The sequence below is a fragment of the Micromys minutus genome (genome assembly GCF_963924665.1).
Source record: "Micromys minutus genome assembly, chromosome: 6".
Taxonomy (NCBI): domain Eukaryota; kingdom Metazoa; phylum Chordata; class Mammalia; order Rodentia; family Muridae; genus Micromys; species Micromys minutus.
The window spans coordinates 2,609,930-2,636,757 of record NC_137975.1 but is presented as its reverse complement, the minus strand read 5'-3'; the positions used below and the strand labels follow the sequence as shown (position 1 = coordinate 2,636,757).

General features: G+C 39.2%; 1 protein-coding gene across 1 annotated transcript in view; it reads left to right on the top strand.

Annotated features, from left to right (window-relative positions):
* Positions 1–22,875, top strand: part of SWT1 (SWT1 RNA endoribonuclease homolog) — a 48,588-nt gene extending 25,713 nt beyond the window's left edge. The window contains exons 15-20 of the mRNA XM_080918038.1: positions 242–390; positions 3,627–3,811; positions 7,221–7,352; positions 18,220–18,286; positions 20,053–20,117; positions 22,073–22,875. Coding sequence (XP_080774164.1) covers positions 242–390; positions 3,627–3,811; positions 7,221–7,352; positions 18,220–18,286; positions 20,053–20,117; positions 22,073–22,202 — 728 coding nt within the window. The 3' untranslated portion in view covers positions 22,203–22,875. The remainder of the gene's footprint in view (positions 1–241; positions 391–3,626; positions 3,812–7,220; positions 7,353–18,219; positions 18,287–20,052; positions 20,118–22,072) is intronic.
* The last annotated feature ends 3,953 nt before the right edge of the window (positions 22,876–26,828 follow it).

The window sequence follows — 26,828 nt, the reverse complement described above, 5'->3', positions numbered from 1 at the left end:
GATATTGACTGTGTTCAACAAACTAGAATCTGAAAACAGAATACCAGAGTCAGTATGAACACTTTGTCTATGAATAAATGTGTTCAATTGTTGCTTTTTATACCAGAGACATTAGTTCTGATGTGCACATATGAATGTCTACTCTGTTTAAATTGTGAAGTGAATACTTGAGTAGTGTCCCAAGGGATTGTTGTGTTGTATGCCTGTTTTTCATGTTTTCTCTTCATTTTTCTCTTGCCAGCAAACAAGGCAGTGGATTTTACAACAGTGAAATTCCTGCTTCAGGATTCTAAAAGGTTGTTACATGCCTTCAGTACAAGGTCAAATTATGATGGAATTCTTCCCCAGACCTTTGCTCAAGTAAACAAACTACTACAAATACTGGCAGAGGTGAGAGACCAGAGACTGTCATGTAGAGCAGCTTCTCATACACTCAAGAGTAAAAGGTCTAGTATCTAAGGCGTTAAGTAAATACCAAGTACAATCGAACATAGGCAAGTCTGATCACGGGCTATGGGGCATGCACCTTCTATAGAAGTTACGTCACAATAGTTGTTGAAGTATGTATGTACGTATGTTTGTTTGTTTGTATTTATTTTTGAGATAGAATTTGTGTACATGATTCACGTTGTCTCAAATGCATGTTTTTTCTTTTCAGAACTTTGTAGTATAGATATGCACCACTATACATTTTAGATTTTATTTTCTTCTTGCTGGATTTTTTATTATTTCATTTATGGACAAGAGAAAGTTGTGCACACTAAAAAGGGGCTGGAGAGATGGCTCAGCGTTTGTTGCTCTTGCAGAAGATGTCGTTTCAGTTCTCAGCATTCATATTCTTACAACCATCCTTAACTTCAGACACCAGGCATGTACCTGGTATGCAGCCAAAATCTCAGACACATAAAATAATTTTAAAAAACAAGTTTTTTTGATTTTTTTTTTTTTTTTTGAGACAGGGTTTCATGTAGCCTAGGCTAGCCTCGGATTTGCTAATGTAGGCTAACCTTAAGTTCTTGATCTTCTTACCTTTATCTCCTGAATACTGGAATTATAACTGAATACTGTTATTCTTGTTTATGTAGTACTGGTTATCCAAAGTGTCTGTCAACTGAGATACATCCTGAACTCTAAAATATATTTTACTGAGAATTGTTTGTATAATTCATTTATATTCGATACATGCCTTTTTAAAAGTTGTACTTATTTTATGTATGTGAGTACACTGTTGCTGTCTTCAGACATACCAGAAGAGGGCGTCAGATCCCATTACAGATGGTTGTGAGCCACCATGTGTTTGCTGGGATTTGAACTCAGAACCTTTGGGAGAGCAGTCAGTGCTTTTAACCACTGAGCATCTCTCCAGCCCTTGATACATGTTTTAAATATTTATATCTGAAACTTAAACAATAAATACATTCTTTCCAAAATAAAATATCGTAATACAACTTGAAGTTTTGACTAATTAGGTATCCTTATTTATCAAGAATATCCATCATGTATTTGCTTCTGAGAAACCTAAGTTGAAACAATTAATTAGCCCCATTTTCAGCTATGTATCTAAGAGGGCTAGAAGTAGGAAAAGGATACAAACATCCATGTCTTATTAGCTTTCCAGACACCAGAAAATTTTGATGAGCCGCTGTGTTAAAATAATTCAACAATTTTGTTGATTAATTTTAGATTTTGCGTGTTCAGGATCCTGACCTGTGGGGTTTTGTTGCTGTTTCGGTTTTTTTGTTTGTTTGTTTGTTTTTTGTTTTTTACTGCCCCTATTTGTAAAAATAAGTACAATAATAATTTCTTAGAATTCCTGTAAGAATGAGCTAAGTTGCTGAAATACTTAGTTCCTAGCAGATAGTAAGTGCTAGGTAAGTGTTTATTTTTTATTTTTTTTAAAAGCCCCACTTGAATGATTGTGTGTATTCATGATTTAAGAGCCGAGCAAAAGAGAAATAGGTAAATGCTTAGTTTTAAATGTTTATTGTAATTAAAGGAGTTATCTGGGTTGTAGGCAGATAGCTCGGTGGGAGAGCTTGTTTGCATAAATAGTAATAGTTACTATTTATAATGTTAGACATTTTGTTTAAAACATTTTAAAACATAGAAATGGTAAGACATGAAGTTGAGTTACTGATGAGTTTTGAACTCATCCTTTTATTCGTGTGGAAACAACCCTAGAGAAATAAAGTATTGTTTTGTGTTGGTCAACTCTTCCTTGCAATGGGGTTAGCTTTAAAGTATGGTAAATATATTCAGCGAGACCCCGTTGGAGAAAGCTAATTTGCCTTTATGTGCCTTTATGTCAATTGCCAATAGCTTTCTGGTTAGGCATGAGAGCCTCTGTCCACTTGACCCTCTCAGTGCTTGGAGGGTCTGAACCTGTGCAGGTCCTGTGTGTGCTGCCCGTGTCTCTAAGTCCACGTGTGTCACCGTGTCTGCAGTTTCTTTGGTAATACATTAACTCTGGCCTTAACGTTCTCCCAGCTCCTCTTCCACAAAGAGCCTCGAGCTTAAGGAGAGGGTGGGCATTGATGAAGAAATTTTATTCTGGACTGAGTGCTCCAAAGTCTCTCACTCTGCACATTGTCCAGCTGTGGGTCTCTGTTAGCTCCCATCTAGTGCAGGAGGAAGCTTCTCTGATGAGGGCTGAGCAGGGCACTGAACTTTGGGTCCTCCAGTATTGCCATTAAGCATCATTTTATTGTTCTTGTTTGTTTAGCAGAATAATAATAGTACTAGGTTTTCCATAGGCCCATGACCTGTCTAGTCTCAGGTTCTTGACCACTTTAGTGGTATCAGAGATGGGTTCCATCTTAAGAGTGGGCTTTAAATCCAATCAGAAAAGTAGTTGGTTATTCCCATAACATTTGTGTCACCATTGTGCCAGTATATTGTGACTGGGAAATACTGATGACTCCTTTCTCCTGCCTAGCATGCAGTGTACCTTCCAGTACCTGAGCACTCGTCACTTGTAGTGTGGGCTCCATTAGGCACCAGCTCAACGTCTCTATGTTCCATGGTATATGTAAATGTTGTCTCCAGCAATAGGGCCTTACCATTGTTGTAGAGGATAATTAATAGCTTTGGCAATAATTTGGGGGTTTCCATGGGGTTCCTTTGACTAACAATTGAACAAGATGTAACCCATTTCTAGCACTGGAGATTTTACTTGCTGACATAAGATGTCTAGTTGGGGTATTGTCTCCCCAGTTGTTTAGTGACTCCGTTTAGATTCCTCTCATATATTTGAAGCTTCTACAGTAGTAGGTTTCTATATGGGTTCAAATGGCGTCTAGTGTTAGTCCTTCTCCAGGTTTCCTTCTTTGCCCTTTTCTTCCATCCTCCCTACTCAATCATCCTATTTTATGTAACTCTCTCCATAACAATATATTGAACAGTATTCTTGATTGACATTTGCATGTTAGATAAGAAAGGTTGCTATAGTAAATAAGTTGAGCATATTTGATTTAAATAGAAAAGGAAAATATTTTCCTAAGTCTAATGCTTTCATAGGAATATTCTGTACATATGAAAGAAAACAAAAGAATAGCCAGCTTGTCTGGAAAGCGGGTGTCTTTGCTCTGAAGGATTGGTATGCATTTTATGTAATGCCTATGTCACAGGTCAAGACAAAACTTAAGCAAAGTTCTTCAGAAAGCACAATACTTAAGAAGCAGGAAGATACCTCGATGAAGCTTCAGAACCAAGAAGTCTCTGTTTTCTTGGAGTCTCATCTTCCCCAGCTCACCAGGCATCAAGAAATCTGGTCTGTCCTGGAGAATGTTTGGACCTCAATATATCAGAACAGGTACTAAATTCCCAAGACATTCAACTTTGTCATTACAAGTTTGCTTTTTATGGGGTTTCTGCTCTTACCATTTCCACTGATGTTAGTGTTTGGGTTATGCATTTATTGTGCTGGATTGTCATACTGGGCCTTTTGTCAGATTGTACATTAGAAATATTTATGTTTAAATGGGGGTGAACATCAGGATTAAAGTGTCTATGTCTAAACTTTATTCTTAGAAATTTGGATTCAGTAGGAGAAAGGTAAATCTGAGAGCACATTAAAAATGTCTCCAGGTGACTGTGATGTAATCAGGATGAGAAGTGAGTCACTTAGCTTGATTCAACAAAGTAGAAAGTTGCAAACTTGTAATTAAACTGGGAATAACTTGAGAAAACTTCCTTGGGTTATAGAAAATTCATAAAAGACTAAATAAATACTGTTGTTGAAAGGGGAATTTATTACTACCTTATTATGTAACATAAAGCACTGAATTTAGAATTCTGACATGAAAAAATATAGAGCTCACTCTTGGGTAGTGTTTATTTTATATCTGTGTCTGTGTGGGTGTGGCAGTCTCTGTGTGTGCAGGTGAGAACAGTTTGTAGAAATGGGTTCTTTCCTTCTACCCTGATTCCAGAGATGAAACTCAGGTCAGCAAGCATCTTTACCTGTTAAGCCATTTTGCTACTTTCCTTCCTTCTTTTCCCCAGTGTTTGGGACCAGTTGTGTTGTAGACAGGTGTTTTGATGCCTGGCTACATTCCCTTTGAGTAGTTTTTTAAATAAGGTGCCGTTAGAACAGCTTACATAACTTAAAACCACTGATTTTAGGATAGAGAAACATGTACACTTAATCTTTATGTAATTAATTTACCAAGTAGTATGACTTTGGTTCAGGGTCCAGTGTTACTATTATTTTGGATTAAGATCATCTGTTTGATTTAAAGGCACCAGAGTGTATTGGCAGTCTGCTGAAATACCTGTTCTCAATGGTTGTTACGACATTGACTATAGGAGCTCATTATTTGTCTACTTGTATATCCAATTATTTAAAAATGTTACACAAGCATGTGTTTATATTGCATATTTCCCTGGGCCTCATTTCATCTGTCTGCCCTTTTCTCTACCCATTTGTCTTTGTTCTTGAGGCTCTTTTTTTTTAAACATATTTATGACCTGCCATTCGGCTTTCTAACCCATCATAAAAAAGGTAACTGCAGCTGTGTGAAATGAAGGTTGTGTTACAGATTTAATAATTTTTTTATGAATCAGTTTGTTTTTCTAGTCAACATATTTTTGATGTTTTGACTAATCAGATACTTTTTTTATTTTTATTTTTTCAGCTTTATTTAAAAAATAAGAAATACATGTACAGTACTCTTGTTTACAGAAAGTTACCATATATAGGAAGTAGCAAGACTGCTTTAAAGACAAACCCTATCTATCTAAGACATTTGAAGACATAGGCATTGATACAGTATTCACGAATTTGTGTTGCATGTGAGCGCTCTGTGCTGTTTCTGGATAATAGACTTTGTGTAATAGCATTTCAGCAAGTGACTGTTTATGTTGCCTTAACAACACATATTTATATAGTCTAGTTTTTTATCACAAGTCTAGTTGTATATCAGAATTGCAGTGGAACTCATTAATATAATTCTTTAATATAAAAATGTTTATTTGGAGGTCTGGTAGGTATTCTTACACAAAGTTAGTAGAACATGTGTATGGTTAGTGTTATCAGCTTGGGAGAATCTCGAAATGTCTGGGTGATGGGCCTTTGGGTATGCCTGTTGAATATTATCTTGACTGCTTAATTTCGGTGGAAAGATCTGCCAGCTGTGGGCAGCACCATTCCCTGGCTGGGTTCTGGGTGTCTGGAGTCAGGAGCAGAGAGCAGCGTGTTCATCTCACTGTGTCTGTGCTATGACTAGCCACCTAAGCTCTGCAGCTCCGTCAGTACTCTACCATGAACTGTGAACTAGAGTGAACCCCTTTCTTAAATTGCTTTTGTCAGAGTATTTATTAGAGCAATAGGAAAAGAAACAGACAAGTTCTAATGCACAACTATAAATGCCATCATTTTTGTGGCTTGATAATAATAATGCAGTTTGAACTTACCAGGTCAGGTTTTGTTGTCTATTTATGAGGAGATTGGAGTTTGAGTGTTTGGACTGTTAATTGAGGTCAAAAAAATAATCTTTTACCTGGGCATGGTGACACAGTTTTGTTATCCTACTGTTTGAAGGCCGAGAAAGAATAGTTATGGCTTGGAGGCCAGCCTGGGCTACATAGGATCCTGTCTTGAAAACAACAGAACAAAGCAAGGCTTTCCAGAGATTTATCATTCAAGTTTCTATGGCACTTGTTTAAATATGTATGTTTGAGTTTACAGAATGATTCATAAATACAGTTTTGTTACCTTTGTCATTACTATTCTCAGTGACTCAGAATTTTATTGCTACTGTGAACACAAAGACAATAAATAGATAAATAAATAAATACTGCTTTTGACAGTTGATAATTTTCTGTAAACTGACTACTTAACCAGTTGAATAGTTTATTTCATGTTGTTGAAGCTGATAAGTCTAACAGAGTGCTGTTATTACAGGTGTGTGCCACAATGCTCGGCTTTATGTGTTTTTTTAATGCTGCTCCGTAAAGGGTATTGTAGTTAATGTTGGTGTTCTGTAGGCCTACCTTTGCTTCTAGGCATATGAGTTGTTTCTCAGAGGTACCATAATGAATCACTGTTAAACTATATATCTTAAAGCAATAACAATCTAAGAACTGTTATAAATGCCCAAAACTAGAAAAGCAAAAGACTGGAGGGAGTGCGAACTGAGAACCTGCTCCGTGCCCTTCTGTCTTCCAGTGGTCAGCCTCAGTCCCCACCTCGTAAATGCATCTCTCTAGTCTCCACTTTTGTCTTTATGGAGAGGTTATGACCCAGTCTAATCCAGCCCTCATTTAGCTTAACCATTTACATTGCTAGAGCCCTATTTCAAATGAGCTCCATTACTTTAGATCAGCAGTTCTCAACCTGCCTGCTTCTGCCTCCTAATGCTAGGATTAAGGCATGCACCGTAGTACCAGTCTTAATTTTTATCCATATATATAGTATAGACAGTTTTTAAAAATCTTAGTATTTTATTGAGTAGACATTAAAGGTTTCTCTGATCATTGTAATTACTAATTTACAAGAGTAAACTTCCAGCTCTTTGTTTAGTTAGAAATCTAATTCTTTCTGTTTATATTTTTGAGTACTGACTTGAATGTATGTTAATAGTATTACTTCCTCTCCATCTCTTTGGCCTTTTAGAGTAAAATGTACCTTTTATATAAGATTAATCATATTATTTTTATATGCCATCAGTGATAACACCTACAAGTACTAAGTGGGTACATATTTTCTTTCTGTTTTTTAGCACAGATGTATTTCAAACACTGGACTCAAGTTCAACCCTGACAACTTCAAAAATAGCATCCTTTGAAGAAGCTTTTATATATCTTCAAAAGTTAATGGTGGCTGTGAAGGATATTCTTGAAGGAATTCAAAGGTAAACCTTGTATTAGATTTAAATTTTATAAACCTAAATTAGGTCTGTAAGAAGTCTTCTAGCAAGTTACAAAGTATTGGATTTTTTGAGATAGAGTCTCTATTCAGCCTTGGATGGTCAGGCCTACCTCTGCCTCCTTGTGCTAGAATTAAAGGCGTGTGCTACTGCACCTAACATATGATTGGCTTTTAGATTTACCTTTCTCTCTTTCCTGTAGCTAATACGGATTTTTAGCTTAGAACACAAAATGTTTCTACCTTTTCCTTTTATAGGAAAAAAATACCAGATACTCACTTCCTGAAGGGTTTTGTTTTTACTTTATATTACAGTTCTGTGATAGGACCAGGCACATTTGGGCACATTTGCCCATGAAAGAAATATGTTAATTACCACTGTTCCTCTAAAACAAATACTAATTTTAATTCCTCAGACACAATTTCACAATACAACAAATTGAAATACAGTGTGAGAAGCAATATGATCTTATGATTGTTGAGATTTTATACATGTGTGATTTAAATATTTGTCATATTTGGAAAATAATAGTTTTTCTTTTATAGGTTTTAAAAATCATCTCATTATTAATATTTAAAGGGTATTTTTTCTCATTTTGGATCATAGTTTGTCTAAACAGTTTTTAGGATAAATAGTTATCAAAGTCTTGCCAGTGTTATTAGTGAATTAACACATGGCAGATTCTAACATGAGTCAAATACAGTCTCTGTGTGCAATAAATCCTTTAACTTCAAGTAATAAGAATAAATACCAGAGTGACTGTTGCTCACGTTGGGTGTATAAAACCATATTTTACAAGACCTAGAAGAAAGCAAGGCTATAAATTTGTCTTCAATCACTTGACACTTAATAAGCACCAGCTGGGGTTGACATCATAGTAGGTACCAGGGAACCAAAGATAAGTACAGAGCAACCTCTGATTCCAACATGGGAAACAGTCATGTTAAAGATACAGTAGTGGCTGGAGTGGGGTTGTTGGGGGTATGCAACACACACCATCCTAGCAATTGGGAGGCAGAGGCAGGTAGATCAGGGAGTTCCAGGCCAGCCTGTCTCAAAACACCACTACCACCACCACTTCCAACAACAACAGATGCAGTAGTGCCCTCTTATGTGCTAGATATACATCTCAATCTTGCTAGAGCATTTCCGAAAGCACAGAGAACTGAATGCCACACATACTATGTCTTTTTATATAATCAATAATCAAATTTAATTTATAAATTAACCATACATAAGAGTTCCTTGACAAAAGTGTTTCTGATCTAAAAAAACCTTTGGAAATATTGCATAGTATGTTCGTTACTTCTTGCAATCATTTTACATCCACTAGCATATTAATTGCTTTATAAACTTAAGCTGTGGGTTGTTTTAAAGTAATGCTAGTATTTGAGAGACTGGGTCAAAGGATTTCAAGTTCAAAATGAGATTGGGATGCATCATGAATCTAAGACCAGCCTGGGCTATGTCAAGAAACCCAGTCTCAGGGGAAGATGTAAGTAAAAAACACATTCTTCAGTGTTGTATAGATTATTATGCTTTGAAAATGAGGAATTGTATCCTTAACCAGCTCTGTGATTTGTTTGTAAGAGAACTTGATAAAAATGCAATCTTAATCTACACTTACTTAAGTAAGAATATCCATACATAGTCTATACAGGAGGAAGTTGTACTTTTAGTAAGTTTCCCAGAGGATTTGTGTAGAAATTCTCTTCAGTAGTACATTCTAGCATTTTTGTTTGTTTTTTAATCTCTAGAGAGACAACATGAATTAAAAAAAAGATAAGATATTGCTTATCTCATCATTCAGTGATCAAAAAGAAACTACCAAAATTACAAAGTTTTGTTTTGAGACAGGATTTCAGTATGTATCCCAGCCTGGCCTTGAACTCGGTTTGTTTGTTTTGTGACACCGCTTTTTGAGTGCTAGAATTATGGGTACAGTGACATGGTGTAAATTGTCATCCCCAGCATCATCATGATCTCATCACTGTATTTCTTTTACACGTGTGAGTATTTTGCCTGCATATAAGTTATGTGGGTCCCTGACAGCCATGGAGGCTAGGACTGCAGTTCAGATAGTTGTGACCTGCCACATGGGTGCTGGGAATAGGACCTGGCTCCTCTCGTAAGAGCCATCAGTCAGTGCTCCTAACCACTGAGCTATCCAGTGCCCATTCTAATTCTTCAGACATTTGAATGAAAACTTCAGGGCTGGAGAGATGGCTCAGCGCTTAACAGTTCTTGCTACTCTTACAAGGGACCTTGGTTTGGCCCCTAGTACCGTACCTACAGGGCAGCTCATAATCATCCTTGGGTAACACTTTTTCCAGGGGATCTAGTGCCCTCTCTGGCCTCTACAGACACCAGAAATGCTTATGGTCCACATACCTAAATGCAGACAAAACACATAAAATGAAAATAAATAAGTCTTTGATTGAAATCCATTATCATTTGTTTTTATTAAAGTGGCTTAGTTGCATTTTGTTCATTTTCAGGCACCTGCTCAGTGCTATTTTTAGCTTTATTTCTTTTTATCTTTTTTTTCCTGTTTAAAAAATTGGATATATTTTATTTACATTTCAAATGTTATCCCCTTTCCCGGTTTCCCTTCCATAAACTCCCTATCCCATCCCCGCTACCCCAGCTTTTATGAGGGTGCTCCCCCACTCACCCTGCCTCCCCGTCCTGACACTCTCCTACACTGGGGCATTGGGCCTTGGCAGGACCAAGGGCTACTTCTCCCATTGATGTCCAACAAGGCCATCCTCTGCTCCATGTGCAGCTGGACTGTACATGTGTACTCTCTGGATAGTGGTTTAGTCCCTGGGGGCTCTGGTTGGTTGGTATTGTTGTTCTTATGAGATTGCAAACCTCTTCAGCTCCTTCAATTCTTTCTCTAACTCTTCCATTGGGAACCCTGTTCTCAGTTCAATGGCTGGCTGCGAACATCTGCCTCTGTATTGGTCAGGCTCTGGCAGAGCCTCTCAGGAGACAGCTATATCAGGCTCCTGTCAGCATGTACTTCTTGGCATCAGCAATATTGTCTGGGTTTGGTGGATGGATACCCAGGTGGGAGCAGTCTATGGATGACCTTAACTTCAGTCTCTGCTCCAAACGTTGTTTCTGTATTTCTTCCTGAGAACATTTCCCCTTCTAAGAAGGACTGAAGCATCCACACTTCGCTCTTCCTTCTTCTTGAGCTTAATGTGGTCTGTGAATTGTATTTTGGGTATTCAGAGGTTTGGGGCTAATATCCACTTTATCAGTGTGTACATACTAGGGGTGTTTTTTTTGTGATTGGGTTACCTCACTCATGATGACATTTTCTAGTTCCATCCATTTACCTAAGAATTTCATGAAGTCATAGTTTTTAACAGCTGACTAGTGACTCCATTGTGTAAATGTACCACATTTTCTGTATCCATTCCTCTGTTGTAAGGACGTCTGGGTTCTTTCCAGCTTCTGGCTATTATAAATAAGGCTGCTATGAACATAGTGAAGCATGTGTCTCTCTTTTATGTTGGAGCATCTTTTGTGTATATGTCCAGGAGTGGTATAGCTGGGTCCTCAAATAGTACTATGTCCAATTTTCTGAGGAACTGATTTCCAGAGTGCTTGTACCAGCTTGCAATTCCACCAACAATGGAGAAGTGTTCCTCTTTCTCCACATCCTTGCCAACATCTGCTGTCACCTGAGTTTTTTTCTCAGGGTTGTTTTAATTTGCATTTCTCTGATGACTAAGGATGTTGAACATTTCTTTAGGTGCTTCTCAGCCATTCAATATTCTAAGTTGATAATTCTTTGTTTAGCTCTGTCCCCTATTTTTTAATAGGGTTATTTGATTCTTTGGAGTCTAACTTCTTGAGTTCTTTGTGTATATTGGATATTAGCCCGCTATCAGATGTAGGATTGGGAAAGATCTTTTCCCGTTCTGTTGGTTGCCATTTTGTCCTAATGACAGTGTCCTTTACCTTACAGAAGCGTTGCAATTTTATGAGGTCCCATTTGTCGATTCTTGATCTTAGAGCATAAGCCATTGGTGTTCTGTTCTGGAAATTTTCCCTGGTGTCCATGTGTTCTAAGCTCTTCCCCACTTTTTCTACTAGTTTGAGTGTATCTGGTTTTATGTGGAGGACCTTGATCCACCTGAACTGGAGCTTTGTACAGGGCAGTAAGAATGGATCCGCTTGAATTCTTCTAAATGCTAACAGTTAGACCAACACCACTAGTTGAAAGTGCTATCTTTTTTTCCACTTTTAACTTTTTTGTCAAAGATCAAGTGACCTTGGATGTGTGGGTTCATTTCTGGGTCTTCAGTTCTATTCCATTGATCTACCTTCCTGTCTTTGTACCAATGCCATACAGTTTTTATCACTATTGCTCTGTAATACAGCTTGACATCAGGGATGGTGATTCTCCCAGAAGTTCTTTTATTGTTGAGAATAGTTTTTGATATCCTGGGTTTTATTTTTGTTTGTTTGTTTGTTTTTTGTTTTTTTTTTTTTTGTTATTCCAAATGAATTTGCAAATTGTTCTTTTTAACTCTATGAAGAATTGAGTTGGAATTTTGATGAGAATTGCATTGAATTTGGAGATTGCTTTCAGCAAGATGGCCATTTTTACTGTATTAATCCTGCTAATCCATGAGCATAGGAAATCTTTTCATATTCTGAGATCTTCAATTTCTTTCTTCAGAAATTTGAAGTTCTTGTCATACAGATTTTTCACTTGCCTGGTTAGTTTCAGACCAAGGTATTTCATATTATTTGTGACTATTATGAAGGGTGTGTTTTCCCTAATTACTTTCTCAGCCTCTTTATCCCTTGAGTAGAGGAAGGCTACTGATTTGGTTGAGTTAATTTTATAATCCAGCCACTTTGCTGAAGTTGTTTATCAGCTGTAGGAGTTCTTTGGTGGAAATTTTGGGGTCACTTAAGTATACTATCATATCATCTGCAAATAGTGATATTTTGATGTCTTCCTTTCCAATTTGTATCCCTTTGGCCTCCTTTTGTTGTCTGATTGCTCTGGCTATGACTTCCAGTACTATATTGAATACATAGGGGGAGAGTGGGCAGCCTTGTCTAGTCCCTTATTTAGTGGGATTGCTTCAAGTTTCTCTCCATTTAATTTGATGTTGGCTATTGGTTTGCTGTATATTGATTTTTTAGTATGTTTAGGTATGGGCCTTGCATTCCTGACCTTTCCAAGACTTTTAACATGAAGGGGTGTGATATTTTGTCAAATGCTTTCTCAGCATCTAATGAGACGATCATGTGTTTTGGTTTTTTTTTTTTTTTTCCTTTGAGTTTGTTTATATAGTGGATTTTGTTGATGAATTTCCATATACTGAACCATCCCTGCATCTCTGGGATGAAGCCTTCTTGATTATGATGGATAATTGTTTTGATGTGTTCTTGGATTCAGTTTTTGAGAATTTTATTGAGTATTTTTGCATCAATATTCATAAGGGAAATTGGTCTGAAGTTTTCTTTCTTTGTTGGCTCTTTGTGAGGTTTAGGTATAAGCATAATTGTGGCTTCATAGAAGGAATTGGGTAGTGTTCCTTCTGTTTCTATTTTGTGGAATAGTTTGAAGAATATTGGTACTAAGTTCTTCTATGAAGGTCTGATAGAATTCTACACTGAACCCTTTTGGTCAAGGTTTTTTTTTTTTTTTTTTTTTTGGTTAGGAGACTTGATGACTGCTTCTATTTTAGGGGTTATGCAGCTGTTTAGATGGTTTATCCGATCCTGATTTAACTTTGGTACCTGGTATCTGTCTAGAAACTTGTCCATTTCATCCAGATTTTCCAGTTTTGTTGAGTATAGGCTTCTGTAATAAGATCTGATGATTTCTTGAATTTACTCAGTTTCTGTTGTTATGCCTCCCCTTTTCACTTCTGATTTTGTTAGTTTGGATACCTTCTCTACACCCCCTAGTTAGTCTGGCTAGGGATTCATTAATCTTGTTGATTTTCTCAAAGAACCAGCTCCTGGTTTTGTTGATTCTTTGTATTGTTCTTTTTTTCTACTTGGTTGATTTCAGCTTTGAGTTTGATTATTTCTTCTTTCTTTCTTCCTTGACCAAGTTATCATTGCATAGAGCATTGTTAAGCTTCCATGTATATGTGGGTTTTCTGTCGCTTTTGTTATTGAAGACCAGTCTTACTTAGTCCATGGTGATCTGATAGGATGGATGGGATTATCTCAGTCTTCTGGTATCTGTTGAGGCCTGTTTTGTGACTGATTATATGGTCAGTTTTGGAGAAGGTACCATGAAGTGCTAAGAAGAAAGTATCTTCTTTTGTTTTAGGATGAAATGTTCTATATATACCTGTTAAATTCCTTTGGCTCATAACTTCTGTTAATTTTACTGAGTCTATTTAGTTTCTGTTTGTATGATATATCCTTCCATTAATGAGAGTTGGGGTGTTGAAGTCTCCCACTATTATTGTGTGAGGTGCAATGTGTCTTTTGAATTTTTGTTAGGTTTCTTTTATGAATGTAGGTGCGCTTGCATTTGGAGCATAGATATTCAGAATTGAGATTTCATCTTGCTGTTTTTTTTCTTTGATAAGTATAAAATGTTCTTCCTTATCTTTTTTGATAACTTTTGTTTGAATGTCGATTTTATTCGATATTAGGATAGATACTTCAGCTTTTACTCTGAAGTAGTGTCAGTCTTTGTCGCTGAGGTTCATTTCCTGTCTGCAGCCCTATATGGGTCCTGTTTACATGTCCAGTCTGTTAGTTTATGTCTTTTTATTGGGGAATTTGAGTCCATTGATGTTGAGAGGTATTAGGGACCAATGACTGTTGTTCCCTGTTAGAGGTGGAATTATATTTGTGTGGCTGTCTTTTGGGTTAGTTGAAAGATTACTGTCTTGCTTTTTCTAGGGTGTAGTTTCCCTCCCTGTGTTGGAGTTTTCCATTTATTTTCTTTTGTAGGGCTGTATTTGTGGAAAGATAATGTGTAGAATTGGTTTTGTTACGGAATACCTTGGTTACTCCGTCTGTGTTAATTGAGAGTTTTGCTGGATATAGTAACCTGGGCTGGCATGTGTGCTCTTAGGGTCTGTATGTCATTTACCAGGGTCTTTTGTCGCTCACAGTCTCTGTGGAGAGTCTGGTGTGATTCTGATTGGTCTGCCTTATATATTACCTGACCTTTTTCCTTACTGCTTTCAATACTCTGTCTTTGTTTTGAACATTTGGTGTTTTGACTATTATGTGACGGGAGGAATTTCATTTCTGGTCCAATCTATTTCTATTTCTGTAGGATTCTTATATGTTCATGGCATTTCTCTCTTTAGGTTAGGGAAGTTTTCTTCTATAATTTGTTGAAGATATTTACTGGCCCTTTAAGTTGGGAATCTTTGCTTTCTTCTATACCTGTTATCTTCAGGTTTGATCTTATTATGTCCTGGATTTCCTGGATTTTTTGCATTTTGCATTTTCTTTGACTATTGTCAGTGTTTTCTATGGTGTCTTCTGCCCCTGAGATTCTCTCTTCCATCTCTTGTATTCTGTTAGTGATGCTTGTGTCCATGACTCCTAACTTCTTTCCTAGGCTTTTTATCTACAGGGTTGTCTCCCTTTATGGGTTTTTTTTTTGTTTGTTTGTTTGTTCGTTTGTTTCTATTTCCATTTTTAGATCCTATATGGCTTTGTTCAATTCCTTCACCTGTTTGGTTGATTTTTGTGTTTCCTCTTTAAGAGGTTATACCTCTTTACCTGTGTTGTCCTGTATTTCTTCAAGGGAGTTATTTATGTTCTTCTTAAAGTCCTCTAACATCATCATTGTGGTTTTAAATCAGAATCTTGCTTTTCCAGTGTGGTGGGGCATTTAGGACTTGCTGTGGTGGGGGAACTGGGACTGATGACGCCAAGTGGCCTTGGTTTATGTTGCTTAGGTTCTTGGACTTGCCTCTCGCCATCTGCTTATCTCTGGTATTAGCCGGTCTGGCTGATTCTCACAGTGGCGTGATCTTCCTGTGAGTCAGCCCTGCTAATGGACCAGCTCTCTCCCAGCTGTGGCACAGGGTCAGCTCCAGGGCACAGAAGGAAACCAGAAGGATCCTGAGTCCTGAGGGCTCCAGGTGCAGGTGGAAGCAGGAAGCCATTTCCTTTTATCTTAAAAGTAGTATATATGGTGCTTGTTTATCATAAGATGGCCTAGTAACTTTTTCTTAAATTAAAGATGCAAATGCAGATGAAGTTTGCATTCTAATTCCAGATTTATTCCTTAGCATCTGATTACTCTCTGCCAGTTTTTATTAGATATAAATCCTAATGCTACTTCCAGATGCATACTAAAGTACTTTGAAGTTATCTTTTTCTTTAATCCTAATATGTCATGTTCTTTCTTCATTAGTATAGCAATGGGTATCCCTGCCTGTTGCTTGGGAGACCAGTGTTGGATCTGGGTGGGAAGGACGCACTTCTTTGCCAGGCATGATGGCACATGGCTTTAACCTCAATGCTGAGGACACAGAAGTGGAGAAGATTGTATAAACCTGAAAAAGTATACCAATATCACTGATTCTTATGCTTTTTTGTGGGGGATAGGGGTGGAGAGGAAATTAATTACCTCATTTGCAATAGACTTAGTAACTGGCTTTGTTTTTTTAGAGCAACATACATAATTCTTCTTATATAAACAAAAAAAAGTGTTTTAAAGATTTTTAAAAAGCAGTAATGTCCATTACCCATTTGTAGACTGTGATAAAAGTTGAAAGCAAGAGCCATGCAATATACATTTTGGATAGTCACTCTACAGTTGTGCTACACCCTTAGTTTAGAACAGTTACTTTTATGAGCACAAAACCTTTTGTGAGTAAATAAAGATAATATTAAAGTTTTATTTAGAGTAAAAAATTATTGTGGAGTTAGATTAAAAATTCTAAAAATCAGGTATGTTCTACTTTTAATAGAGGATTATTAAAAGTATACATTTACTTTGTGCATAACCGATATTCCTACAACATTAATAAAGGTCTTTACAGATGCACTTTAGGGCACACCATAAGTGTACATATCTTAACATGGAAACTCAGTACTCAGAGCACCAGTGCAAGTGTTCTAGGTATGTGGCAAGAGTAGGGGCACATGCTGACAACCCCATGTGGCAATTACATAATGAGACCCTGTCAACAAAGTCCTAAAGGAAAGAGAGGAAGGAAGAAAGGGAAGAAACAGGATGGAGAGGGAGTGGAGGAGAGAAGGGATGGAGAAAAGGAGAGAAAGAGAGGGGGAGAGAGAGAACGATGAATTGCTGCTAAGTTAGAAGCCAAGGTCAGGTTCCCTGGTGGTGCATGCCTTTAGTCCCAGCACTTGGGAAGCAGAGGCAGGCAGATATCTGAGTTCCAGAACAGCCAGAGGTTGGGGTTGTGGGGGGGGGGGCACAGGAGAGAGAGAGACAGACAGAAGAGAGAGCCAGGAGAAAGAGAGGGAGGGGAGAAGAACAAAAAGATGGTTCTTACTAGTTGTTTTGAAACCTCCACTGCATCTTACAGTTTTGGTTTGAAATATCTTGCAATACAACCATATTTGCATGTTCTCCCTCTCTCTCCCTCCCTCTCCTTCTCTCCCCCCCCCCCGTGTGTAGTATAGTATATTATATTCGTACATGTGCAGGTATCTCTACCTGTACATGTATGTGGAGGCCAGAGGAGGATGGCACATGTGTCTTATTCCGTTTGTCTGCCGTATTCCCCTCAGACAGACAGTCCTGAAGCTAGGCTGGTGCTGGGCTGGCAGACCGCAGGCTTTAGTGGGCGCCCCCCCCCCCCAACACTGAGGAGTGCTGTTTCCGTAGTGCTAGGGATTCCCATTCATGATCTGTGTGTGCTGCAAGTGTTCTCTCACCCACTGAGACCCTGGGGCTATTTTCTAAAACAATTACAGACATAAGATGTGACATTGCAGTATTTCTGTTGGGTGATTTTATGACATTTCTAAAAGTTAGTTGTCAATTACTCTCTTGCCCAATTTTTTTTCAAGTGGGGATCAACTCTAGGGCTTTGCGTAAAGTCCTGCTCCATTTTAACATTGGAAAAGACCATGTTCATCCAGACACAGGTCCACCATACCTGCTTTCTTAATGAAGAGGCCATAATCACAGCATCTTCAGATTCCCTGACGCTTAGTCATCGTTACATTTAAAATTTTATTTATTTTATAGGCAAGGATTTTTGACTTACTAATTGGGGTATTGGGATAGCTGAGTTGCACATGAACAAGATCATTTATAACGGTCTTCAGTGGGCACAGAGAGTGCTGGCTCGCAGCATTATCAAGGAACTGAGGCAGGAAGAGCACCAGCTTGGAGTCAGGCTGCTCTATAGTGCGAGGCCCTGTCCTTAGGAAGAAGGATCAGGTGACACGTTGGCCTTCTTGTATCTGGAGTCCACTAGTTTGTTGAAACAAAACATTTTATTAGTGACCCTAAAAACTTCAAGTTGGAGTTTTAGAAATGACTCTCAGAATTTGAATTAATTGTCATGAATAGAATGCTTGGTCACTAATAAAGGTTTTTTGTTTTGTTTGTTTGTTTGATTTTTGACATAGAGGGATTGACTTCTTGTGGTTTGGCCTACGTTCTTCACGGAGCATCTTCTCTTCTAGATCAGTGGTTCTTAAACTTGCTAATGCTGTGACCCTCAGTACACTTCCTCGTGTTGTGTTGACCCCACCCATAAGAAATTGCGGAAAAGCTTTTGAATAAACTTGATAAACATGAGTGACATGTATATGTTTGAAGGAGAAAATTAAAGATTTGTTAAAATTAATTTTAATGGTCCTTTTGTTTATTATTATTATTAATTTATTTATTTATTCATTTTAGGATTTTGGCTCCTAATAGTAATTACCAAGATGTTGAGACTCTCTATAACTTTCTAATCAAGTATGAGGTATGAAAAGCATTTATATATTATATAATATTTATATATTGTTTGGCTATAAATAAATAAGATAGCTATTGATATTTCTTTTCAACTTTTTTTTTTATATTAGACATTCTCTGCATTTACATTTCAGATGCTATCCCCTTCCCACAATCCCATCCCCCCTTCCCCTCCCTTTGCCTCCATGAAGGTGCTCCCTCTCCCAGCCACCCTCTCCCACCTCAGCACCTTGGCATTCCCCTACACTGGGCAAACGAGCCCTCACTGGACCAAAGGCCTCTCCTCCCATTGATGTCAGAAAAAGCCATCCTCTGTTGCATATGTACCTGGGGCCATGGGTCTCTCCATGTTTATTCACTGGTTGGTGTCTTAGTCCCTGGGAGCTGTGGTGGGTTTGGTTAGTTGATAATTTAGTTCTTCCTATGGGGTTGGAGACCCCTTCAGCTCCTCCAGGATATTTTCTTTAAATGCAGATTTTTTTTTTTTCCTTTGAGCAAGGATCTTGCTGTCTGGTTCAGGCTGGTCTAAATTAAAGTTTCTTAGTGTCATACACATTTGCCAGTAATGTTTGTTTTCTTATTTGTTTATATATATTTAAGTTGTACAGGGAAGGCTGGCAGTGCTGGAGAGCTGGCAGAATGAACAGCTCAGCTCCTACCCAGGCCCAGATCCAGGGCTTTTGAGTTGGTCCACCCCAACATTCACCCCATCTAGGAACTGCTGGAGCTTGTGAAGGAGCCAGTCCTGCAGATCTAAATCTGCGAGATCTCCATGACGTGGGGCAGTAGTGAGCTATCTGAGAGGACCCGTGAGGATCCAGCACTGATAGTGTGGCAGAGGCCGTGAAACAGACCAGTGAGTCGCTGCACACACTAGGTCATCAGAGGTGCTCACACGGCAAGCCTGGTGATGGGGCTTCATCCCTGCCGTCAGTCCTCTGACTCACTTGCACCATGGCAAACATGCAGGCCCACATAGAGTGACATTGCAAAGAAGGATTTGAATGATAGATTTTTACATTTATGGTTTTATAAATTAAGTCTCTGGGTTATAACAGGGTTTTTTTATAAACAGATTTTCAGAAAATGTTTGTGGACTAGGGAATATCTCTAAGGTAGAGCATTTGATAGCATGCATGAATGAAGTAATTCCTAGAACCATAAGGAAGTGGGAGAGAGGAGTAAAAGGAATGAGTGAATCTGAACGAAGGGAAGGGGAAAAGACTGAAACACTTGTAATTCAAACCTTTTCCTAACTCAGACCTTTTAAAAATTGTTATCTAATGTATGTGAGTACACTGAAGCTGTCTTCAGACAGAAGAGGGCATCAGATCCCATTACAGATGGTTGTGAGCCACCATGTGGTTGCTGATATTTGAACTCAGGACCTCTGGAAGAGCAGTCAGTGCTCTAACCGCTGAGCCATCCCTCCAGCCCCCAAAGTAGACCTTCCACTGGCTTATAGAAGTATTTTCTCTGTCCGGTTGGATCCCACAGTAATCCGCGTTCAAATCAAATTGCACTACGTTCAGGTCCACTCATTTCTACTATTTCTGGTTCAATGAATAGGTAAGTCGTAAAAATAGGACTAAAGTTTGCACATAGTTTGGTGTTAACATCCGGCCACTGAACGGGCTGTTGCTGGTCCGGTTGTCTTTGAGGACGTGACTGAGGAGCCGACTCTGCTCTCGGTGCCCCACTGTGCTTGTGCTTTCATTGTTCGTTCAGTCCAGCACAGCTCGCTGGTAACCACACTTTGGATTTTTTTTTCAGGTAAACAAAAATGTCAAATTTACTGCCCAGGAACTTTATGATTGTGTTTCTCAGACTGAGTATCGGTAAGCCCAACTATGTTTCAATAATGAGGTATCTGTAACAAATTTTTACCCTGTTTCCTATCAGTGTAGGAGAGTGAAGCCATTTTTATGGTGTGTGTGTGTGTGTGTGTGTGTGTGTGTGTGTGAACACGCATGTATGAGCTTATAGAGGCTAGCAATGGATGTCAATTACTGTCCCTTATTTTTGAGATAGAATCTGGCCACTGAGCTCTGGGATCTGCCTGTCTCACCTCCACAGCACAAGGATTACAGGCAGATGCTGCTCTGCCTGGTGTTTCTGTGGCAACAGGAAATCTGAACTCAGGTCCTGTTTCGTGGCAAGCACTTTACCGAAGTCATCTCCCTAACCTCTCACCACTTTTTTCAACCCATATTAGTATAAAATATTTCATATATTCAAAGAGGCTTGTTAATTTGTCAGCTGTATAGTTTTATATGGTTTTCATATGTTTGACCTCAAGACTTTTTTCATGTATGATTGTATATACAGTCTTATTTATTAATTCACTCTGAAGCAAGGTCTTGCTGTTTTGCTCACACTGGTTTCAAATTTATGAGAGCCAACAAGTCCTTGTCTCAGCCTCCCTAATAATTGGGATATGGACATGTGCCACCATCTATTTCTATAGATTATTGAAGACTCCAAAGAGCTTTGTTCATGTGAACTCAGAATGTTAGGGGTTAGTATGGTGTGGTGGTGCCTACTTCTAATCGCAGATGCTTGGAAGGCTGAGGCACAAAGGTCACATATTTAAGCCACATTAGGCAACTTAATAGGACTATCAGAGGAATAGTTTTCATTTTTACTTAGACTCAGATAAATGGCTTTTATAGACATCAAGGAAGAACCTTCTTGAAGTTAGGTAGTATCCAGAAATGTGCTCAGTGTTTCTCATATTCGTGAAGTGTGTACTCAGAGAAGATTGGAGATACTGGAGAAAGGAAGTCAGAGGCTGACAAGTGTCGAGGAAAAGAACGCAGGAGTTCCATCACCACGAACAGCTTTCTGCACTGACAGCTTGCCCCGGGAAATAACAAGGAGTGGTTGCTGTCGGAATACTGAGTCATCGCGTGAAGGAATCCAGTGCCACTAGGCTGGAGAGGAGAGGAGCCCTCTTAACCTTAGGGTACAGAAGAGAAGAAAAAGGAAGGATAGAGAAATAGATTCAGTTACTGAAAGATATGTTTGCTTGCTTGTTTTCAACTTGTTTTAGAATAAATGACCAAGGATAATAATTTAGACCGTTCTAATTTTTGTTTTATTTTAGAATTTATAAGAAAATATTTTCATCTCTGCTTTTTGAACCTTGTACAAGGCTCTTCTAAAAACATTTTTTTTTTTTTTTGATTAGTTGTGAAGAATTGGCAGCAAAACTAAACTTGATTTTGTTTAAATACAGGAAATAGGTCTATGGTAGCTTAGTCAAAAATGTTTATAAATAATATTTTTATTCTTTTTGAGAATTTCATACAGTAATCTTTGATCATATTCAGTCCTCTCACCTGCTTACTCACCCAATTTCAAGAGCCACCACAACCAGCTGTAGAACTGTTTATTTAAAAATTACGTGTGTGTGTGAGTGTGTGTGAGTGTGAGTGTGTGTGTGTGTGAGTGTGTGTGTGTGTGTGTGTGTGTACCACAGCACACATGGTGGAGGCAGAAGATGATTTAGCGAATCCCTTCTTTCTACTCTGTGGGTCTACACCTGTAGGTGGTGGGCTGGAGAGAGCGCAGGGATCATAGTGCTTTTTGGAGAGGACCTGAGTTTAGTTGCCAGCATCCAATTTGGGCTCCTCACCTTTAAGTATAAACCCACACATAGACATACATGTATGTATACACTTAAAAATAAACAAAGCCCTGGCTAGACTGAACTCACTACATAGACCAGGTTGCCTAGACACCTGCCTGCCTCTGGGGTTCTGTCTTGTGATTTACTGCTTCTTTTCCCTAGGGAAAAACTAACCATCGGATGCCGCCAACTGATTGAGATGGAGCACACCATGCAGCAGTGCAGCGCCTCTGTCTATATGGAGGCCAAAAGCAGAGGGTGGTGTGAAGACACGCTCTACAACAGGACCTAAGTTCACAGGACTGAGTAACAATAACTTTCAACCTCGTTGCTTTTGTTGAACCAAACCTAAAAGAATTGAAAGAAAGAACTTTCATAGATACAGAAAACAAAATGTATTGGCCATCTCATTGAATCCAATGTAGTATAAACTGTAGGCCCAGCTCTTCTGGAGTTGGCGATACTTCCTACCTCTAAGGAGAGAGCGTCTTCTCAGTGTTCCTGAGGCAGGAATCACTGTGACGTGGTGGCAGCCCAGAGCCTTTGTCTCTCCTAACCCTGAATGTGAGCACGACCAGACACTGCCAAACCCATGCTACCACATTCCACACTCCTCCACGAGGGCTGCTTTCATGAACAAACTGTCTTTTATATAAAACTGGTGGGAAAACCCACTACCTCCTTCAGGGACACGTAGAATTGTAAACTAGTACCTTCTCTGTCGCTGCCTTGGAGATGTTGTTTTTCAGTGTGTTTTCAGGAGGGAAGGGCACTTGTGATGTTTCCCCTAAGGGCAGCAGTATGGATTGGAGGTTAAGCGGCAGTGGCAGCTGCTGGCCCTACCTTAAATGATTAGTCACACATTGAGTTGGGAATCCTTGTTTACCGGAGTGTATTATGCTTTTGTTAATATATTAGATGAAACAAAATTTGATATTCTATAATAAATGTTAATTTATTTTTAAAACAGCAATAAATAACTTTATTTTAGTAGTATTTGGTTTTCGGTTTACTCCCAAATACACTCTGAAGTGAGCATAAGGTGAGTATAAGGTTTGCAGTAGAAAGATTGGTTCTGGATATTGATAGTGGTTGATACAGGTACTGCTCAGCCCAGTGGAGTGTGAGCAAACCTGCACGTTAAGGTCTGTGGACAGATAGTGCTCAGCAGGGCCAGAAGCCTCAGCGTGTCAGGAAGTCTTTCTCCTGTATTGCTCTGGCTGGCCTCAGGTCAGTCTGGCCTTGAATCTGTGGCAGTCTTCCTGCTTTGGTCTCCACACGGCAAGCATTCAATCATGCTGGCTTCAGTAAAGTGCTTGCCACGAAACAGGACCTGAGTTCAGATTTCCTGTTGCCACAGAAACACCAGGCAGAGCAGCATCTGCCTGTAATCCTTGTGCTGTGGAGGTGAGACAGGCAGATCCCAGAGCTCAGTGGCCAGATTCTATCTCAAAAATAAGGGAGAGAGTGATCAAGTCACTTCCTGAGCCAGGGTCCCTCGGTGAACCTTCAGTTAGGCCGCCTCCTTCCTCTGCACCTGTGCACCATTATTCACATTCCCTCCTGGGGACAGCCGTCACCTTCAGGTCCCCGTGTCAGCATGAAGGGCCTTTATGGACTGAATCCTGTCCCTGCCCTGACCCTCTCCTGGATATCTTTGAATGTGAAAAGGCAGTATTTCAGGATATTTTACACCAGAACAATGTCTTTCCAAGATCTAATAGAGTTGCAGTGATTTGAAGTTAAGTGGCTTGCTACCCAGTGCACACCACAGTTTTCAAGTCTGAGTAAAGGTAGAGCCTGTGGTCAGTTTGTCAGTGCTGACCAAAGCTGGTCACACTGAAGTAGACAAGGAGCGTTGGTCATTCAAGTAGTTCGAATAACAAAAGATCCTAACAACAATGAAAATACACTGAATAAGAACTGGCCATCGTGTCCGGTTTCTAGATTGCAAGTTCTCTCTCTGAGAAGCACTTTGGAGAGCAACTGTCTGGATACTCAGTAGGAAAGGTCATTCATCCTAGCCCATCATGATTCAAGGCTGAAAAGTATTCCACCAGACAGGGGGGCCAGGAAGTTGGCAATGTGAACACAACCTGGGCTCTGAGTGTTGGCCAAGACACTATATAAACATGGGCTGACTCTGAGACTGACTCCCTTAGGATGACATCCAGAATATCAAGGTAGTGTACACATCTGTCTATGAGAAAGACCCACAATGTCATAAAGTGAAACAGAACTATCTATGGAGTTCCAATCTGCAGTCATAGTTGTCCACTGCAAGTCTTGGTGGACCGTTCTTTAGTCATTTTCCTTGGCCCCAAAATTAAAGCAAGCCAGGGTAGGAAGGGAACAGATCATGTTAGGTTGGAAAAGTTTATAAAATGGTACCAAACAGTGAAGCATGGAATTTTCAAAAACGTTGTTTATAACCATTCTGTGTATCCCAGGTATCTGTCTGGTACCCACAGAGATCAGAATAGTGTGTACCCGGAAACTGTACTTAACAGTTAAGAGCCAACACCGGAGTGCTGGCAATCAAACCTGGATCCACTGTAAAAGCAGGAGATGCTCTTAACCCCAGTCATCTTTTCAGTATAGACTTTTATTTTATATGAAACAGGATTAGGTATTTGACATGAAGTCCTGAGGGCGAATGCTAGTACAGAGGAAATGGAGGCAGGAGAATCCTTGGGACTTGCTGGCAGTCAAGCTGAGTTGGTGAGCTTAAGGTTCAGAGTGAATCTGTCTCAGGAAGTGACAGGAATTCAGTCCATGTGGACCCCTGGTCTACACACACACACATCCAGGGAGACTAGGCATGGTGGCTTATGCCTATAGTCCAGGAGGAAAGGTTAAGATCACAAGTTTGAGACCAGCCTGGTCTACATAGTTATTTCCAGAGGCTAGCCACAGCTACATGTGACTGATGGCTTACAACCATCTGAAACCAGTTTCAGGGCATCAAACCCCACTTCTTGCCAGCATGTATCTGTTGTATCAGAATGCATGTAAACACCCTTACACATATCTGTGAAGCTGTGTTGCACAGCTAATCCCAGCACTCAGGAGACTGAGGCAGGATTGCTGTTATCTACATAGAAGGGAGTCATCTCAATTTTTCCTTCCCTCCTTCATCATCCGCCCCTGCAGCACCCAGGATGCTCCCCTATAGGTGTGCTTTTAGAGCATGTGTGCTGAGGCCACACAGCACCAAAAGTGGCCATGTCACTGACCTGAGTTGTGGTAGCTACATTGACTTTCACTGCAAGTGAAAAGCCGAAATCGTGTGAACATGTCTGCAAAAGCCAAGATCCAGACGCTCAGCTAGGCTGTCGCATGCTCTCAAAGGTTGGGCCTTCTGCTTGCTAACAGTCAAATACTTCTTGAACAGATGTCATTAAGCTTGCTCTTTAAAAATACAAGGTTTTCATACTTCTTATAGTGTCCCCTAAGTTTCAAGATTCATTGTTATGTAGAGCCACACTAATCTCCAATGGCTCCAGTTTCAGTAAGTTGTCAAAGCAAGGGCAGTTCTCCTTCTCATAGTCTGCAGTTTGCATCACTAGTGAACAGCATTAGCAAGTTGGTAGGCCACTGTGACTCAGGACCACAGGTTTATGTGGAAAGGAACCCCATTTTACTTTTCCACTGGTGATTATTTAAGTTGCCAATGTATTTACTTTATCCCCAGGCATTGCTGAACTGCACTTTTCAAAGTGCCTGCTGGATCTTGCACCTTAGAAAGTCCCCTTTCTGCATGTTCTAACAACTTGAGTATTTTATTAAGTCTTTACCAATGTTAGTAACCAGCAAGGTTGAGTATTAGAGTTGGGATTTGTTTTCTGTGTAGCCCTGGCTAGCCTAGACCTATGTATATAGACTATCTGCCTCCTCAGTGCTGGCTTTAAAGGTATGTGCCACTGCAAACCCAGTATTTTTTGGCCATTGTACAAACACAACTCAAGTCTATTATTTTAACTTCTGACTTGACTGATGGCAGTTGTTCCTTTGTATCCCTCACATAATGAACTTTCTAATGGTGAACTTGTTAAAGACTTGGTGCTCTGATTTCCCTTTTCACTTTATGCCTGTTCCCATTCTTGTTAATGTATGTTGGCACTCAGACCTTCTCAGTTAATGTCTGCTAACTCACCGAGATCCTTCAAATCCACCACACTAGAGATTTTGTTGTCACTCACCCTCCTGTTCTAACCCCCGCAACCATAGGATGGTTTTATCTGGACTTTTAAAGTCTGTCTCCTTCCACAACTCTTAGAAGTTAGATAAACACTGACTTCCTTCCCTAAGATTCTCTTTAGAGAATTATAAAGTACTTTGGACAAGGGTAAACATCAGAATATTACATTAAAAGTCGTAATAAATGAAAGCTCAGTTGTGTGTGTGTGGGGGGGTGCATACCCTTAATCCTAGCAGTTGGGAGGCAGAGCCAGAATCTCTAGTTAGAGATCTCTAGTTAGAGGCCAACATGGTCTATAAAGTTTCTTAAATTTCATGTCCTATTACAATTGATCAAAAGTATCGAGCTGGCCTGGAGACATGGCCAGCAGTTTAAACAAAACAGCTTTAAAAAAAGAAATATTGCCAATACTATTTTTAAATCATTCCAAACTTCATAATGGTAAACTAACCCTCTGATTTTTAACAAATACGCTGACGATTCCATTTTATCTTCCTCTGAAGAAATCACAACTTTTATATGTAGATAAACACTTATTGGTTGCTGGGCGCTAGGTTTTTGTTTTGTTTTATATTGAGATAGGTAATTGCACCTTCTTTCAAAGCAAACTTTTAAACAATATATTCCCATTTTGTCACCAAAAGTGGTTTTCATATCAAGTATTTGCATGAAGCACGTGACTTAGGCAGTAAAAAGTGATTTTTAAGATCTTTGACT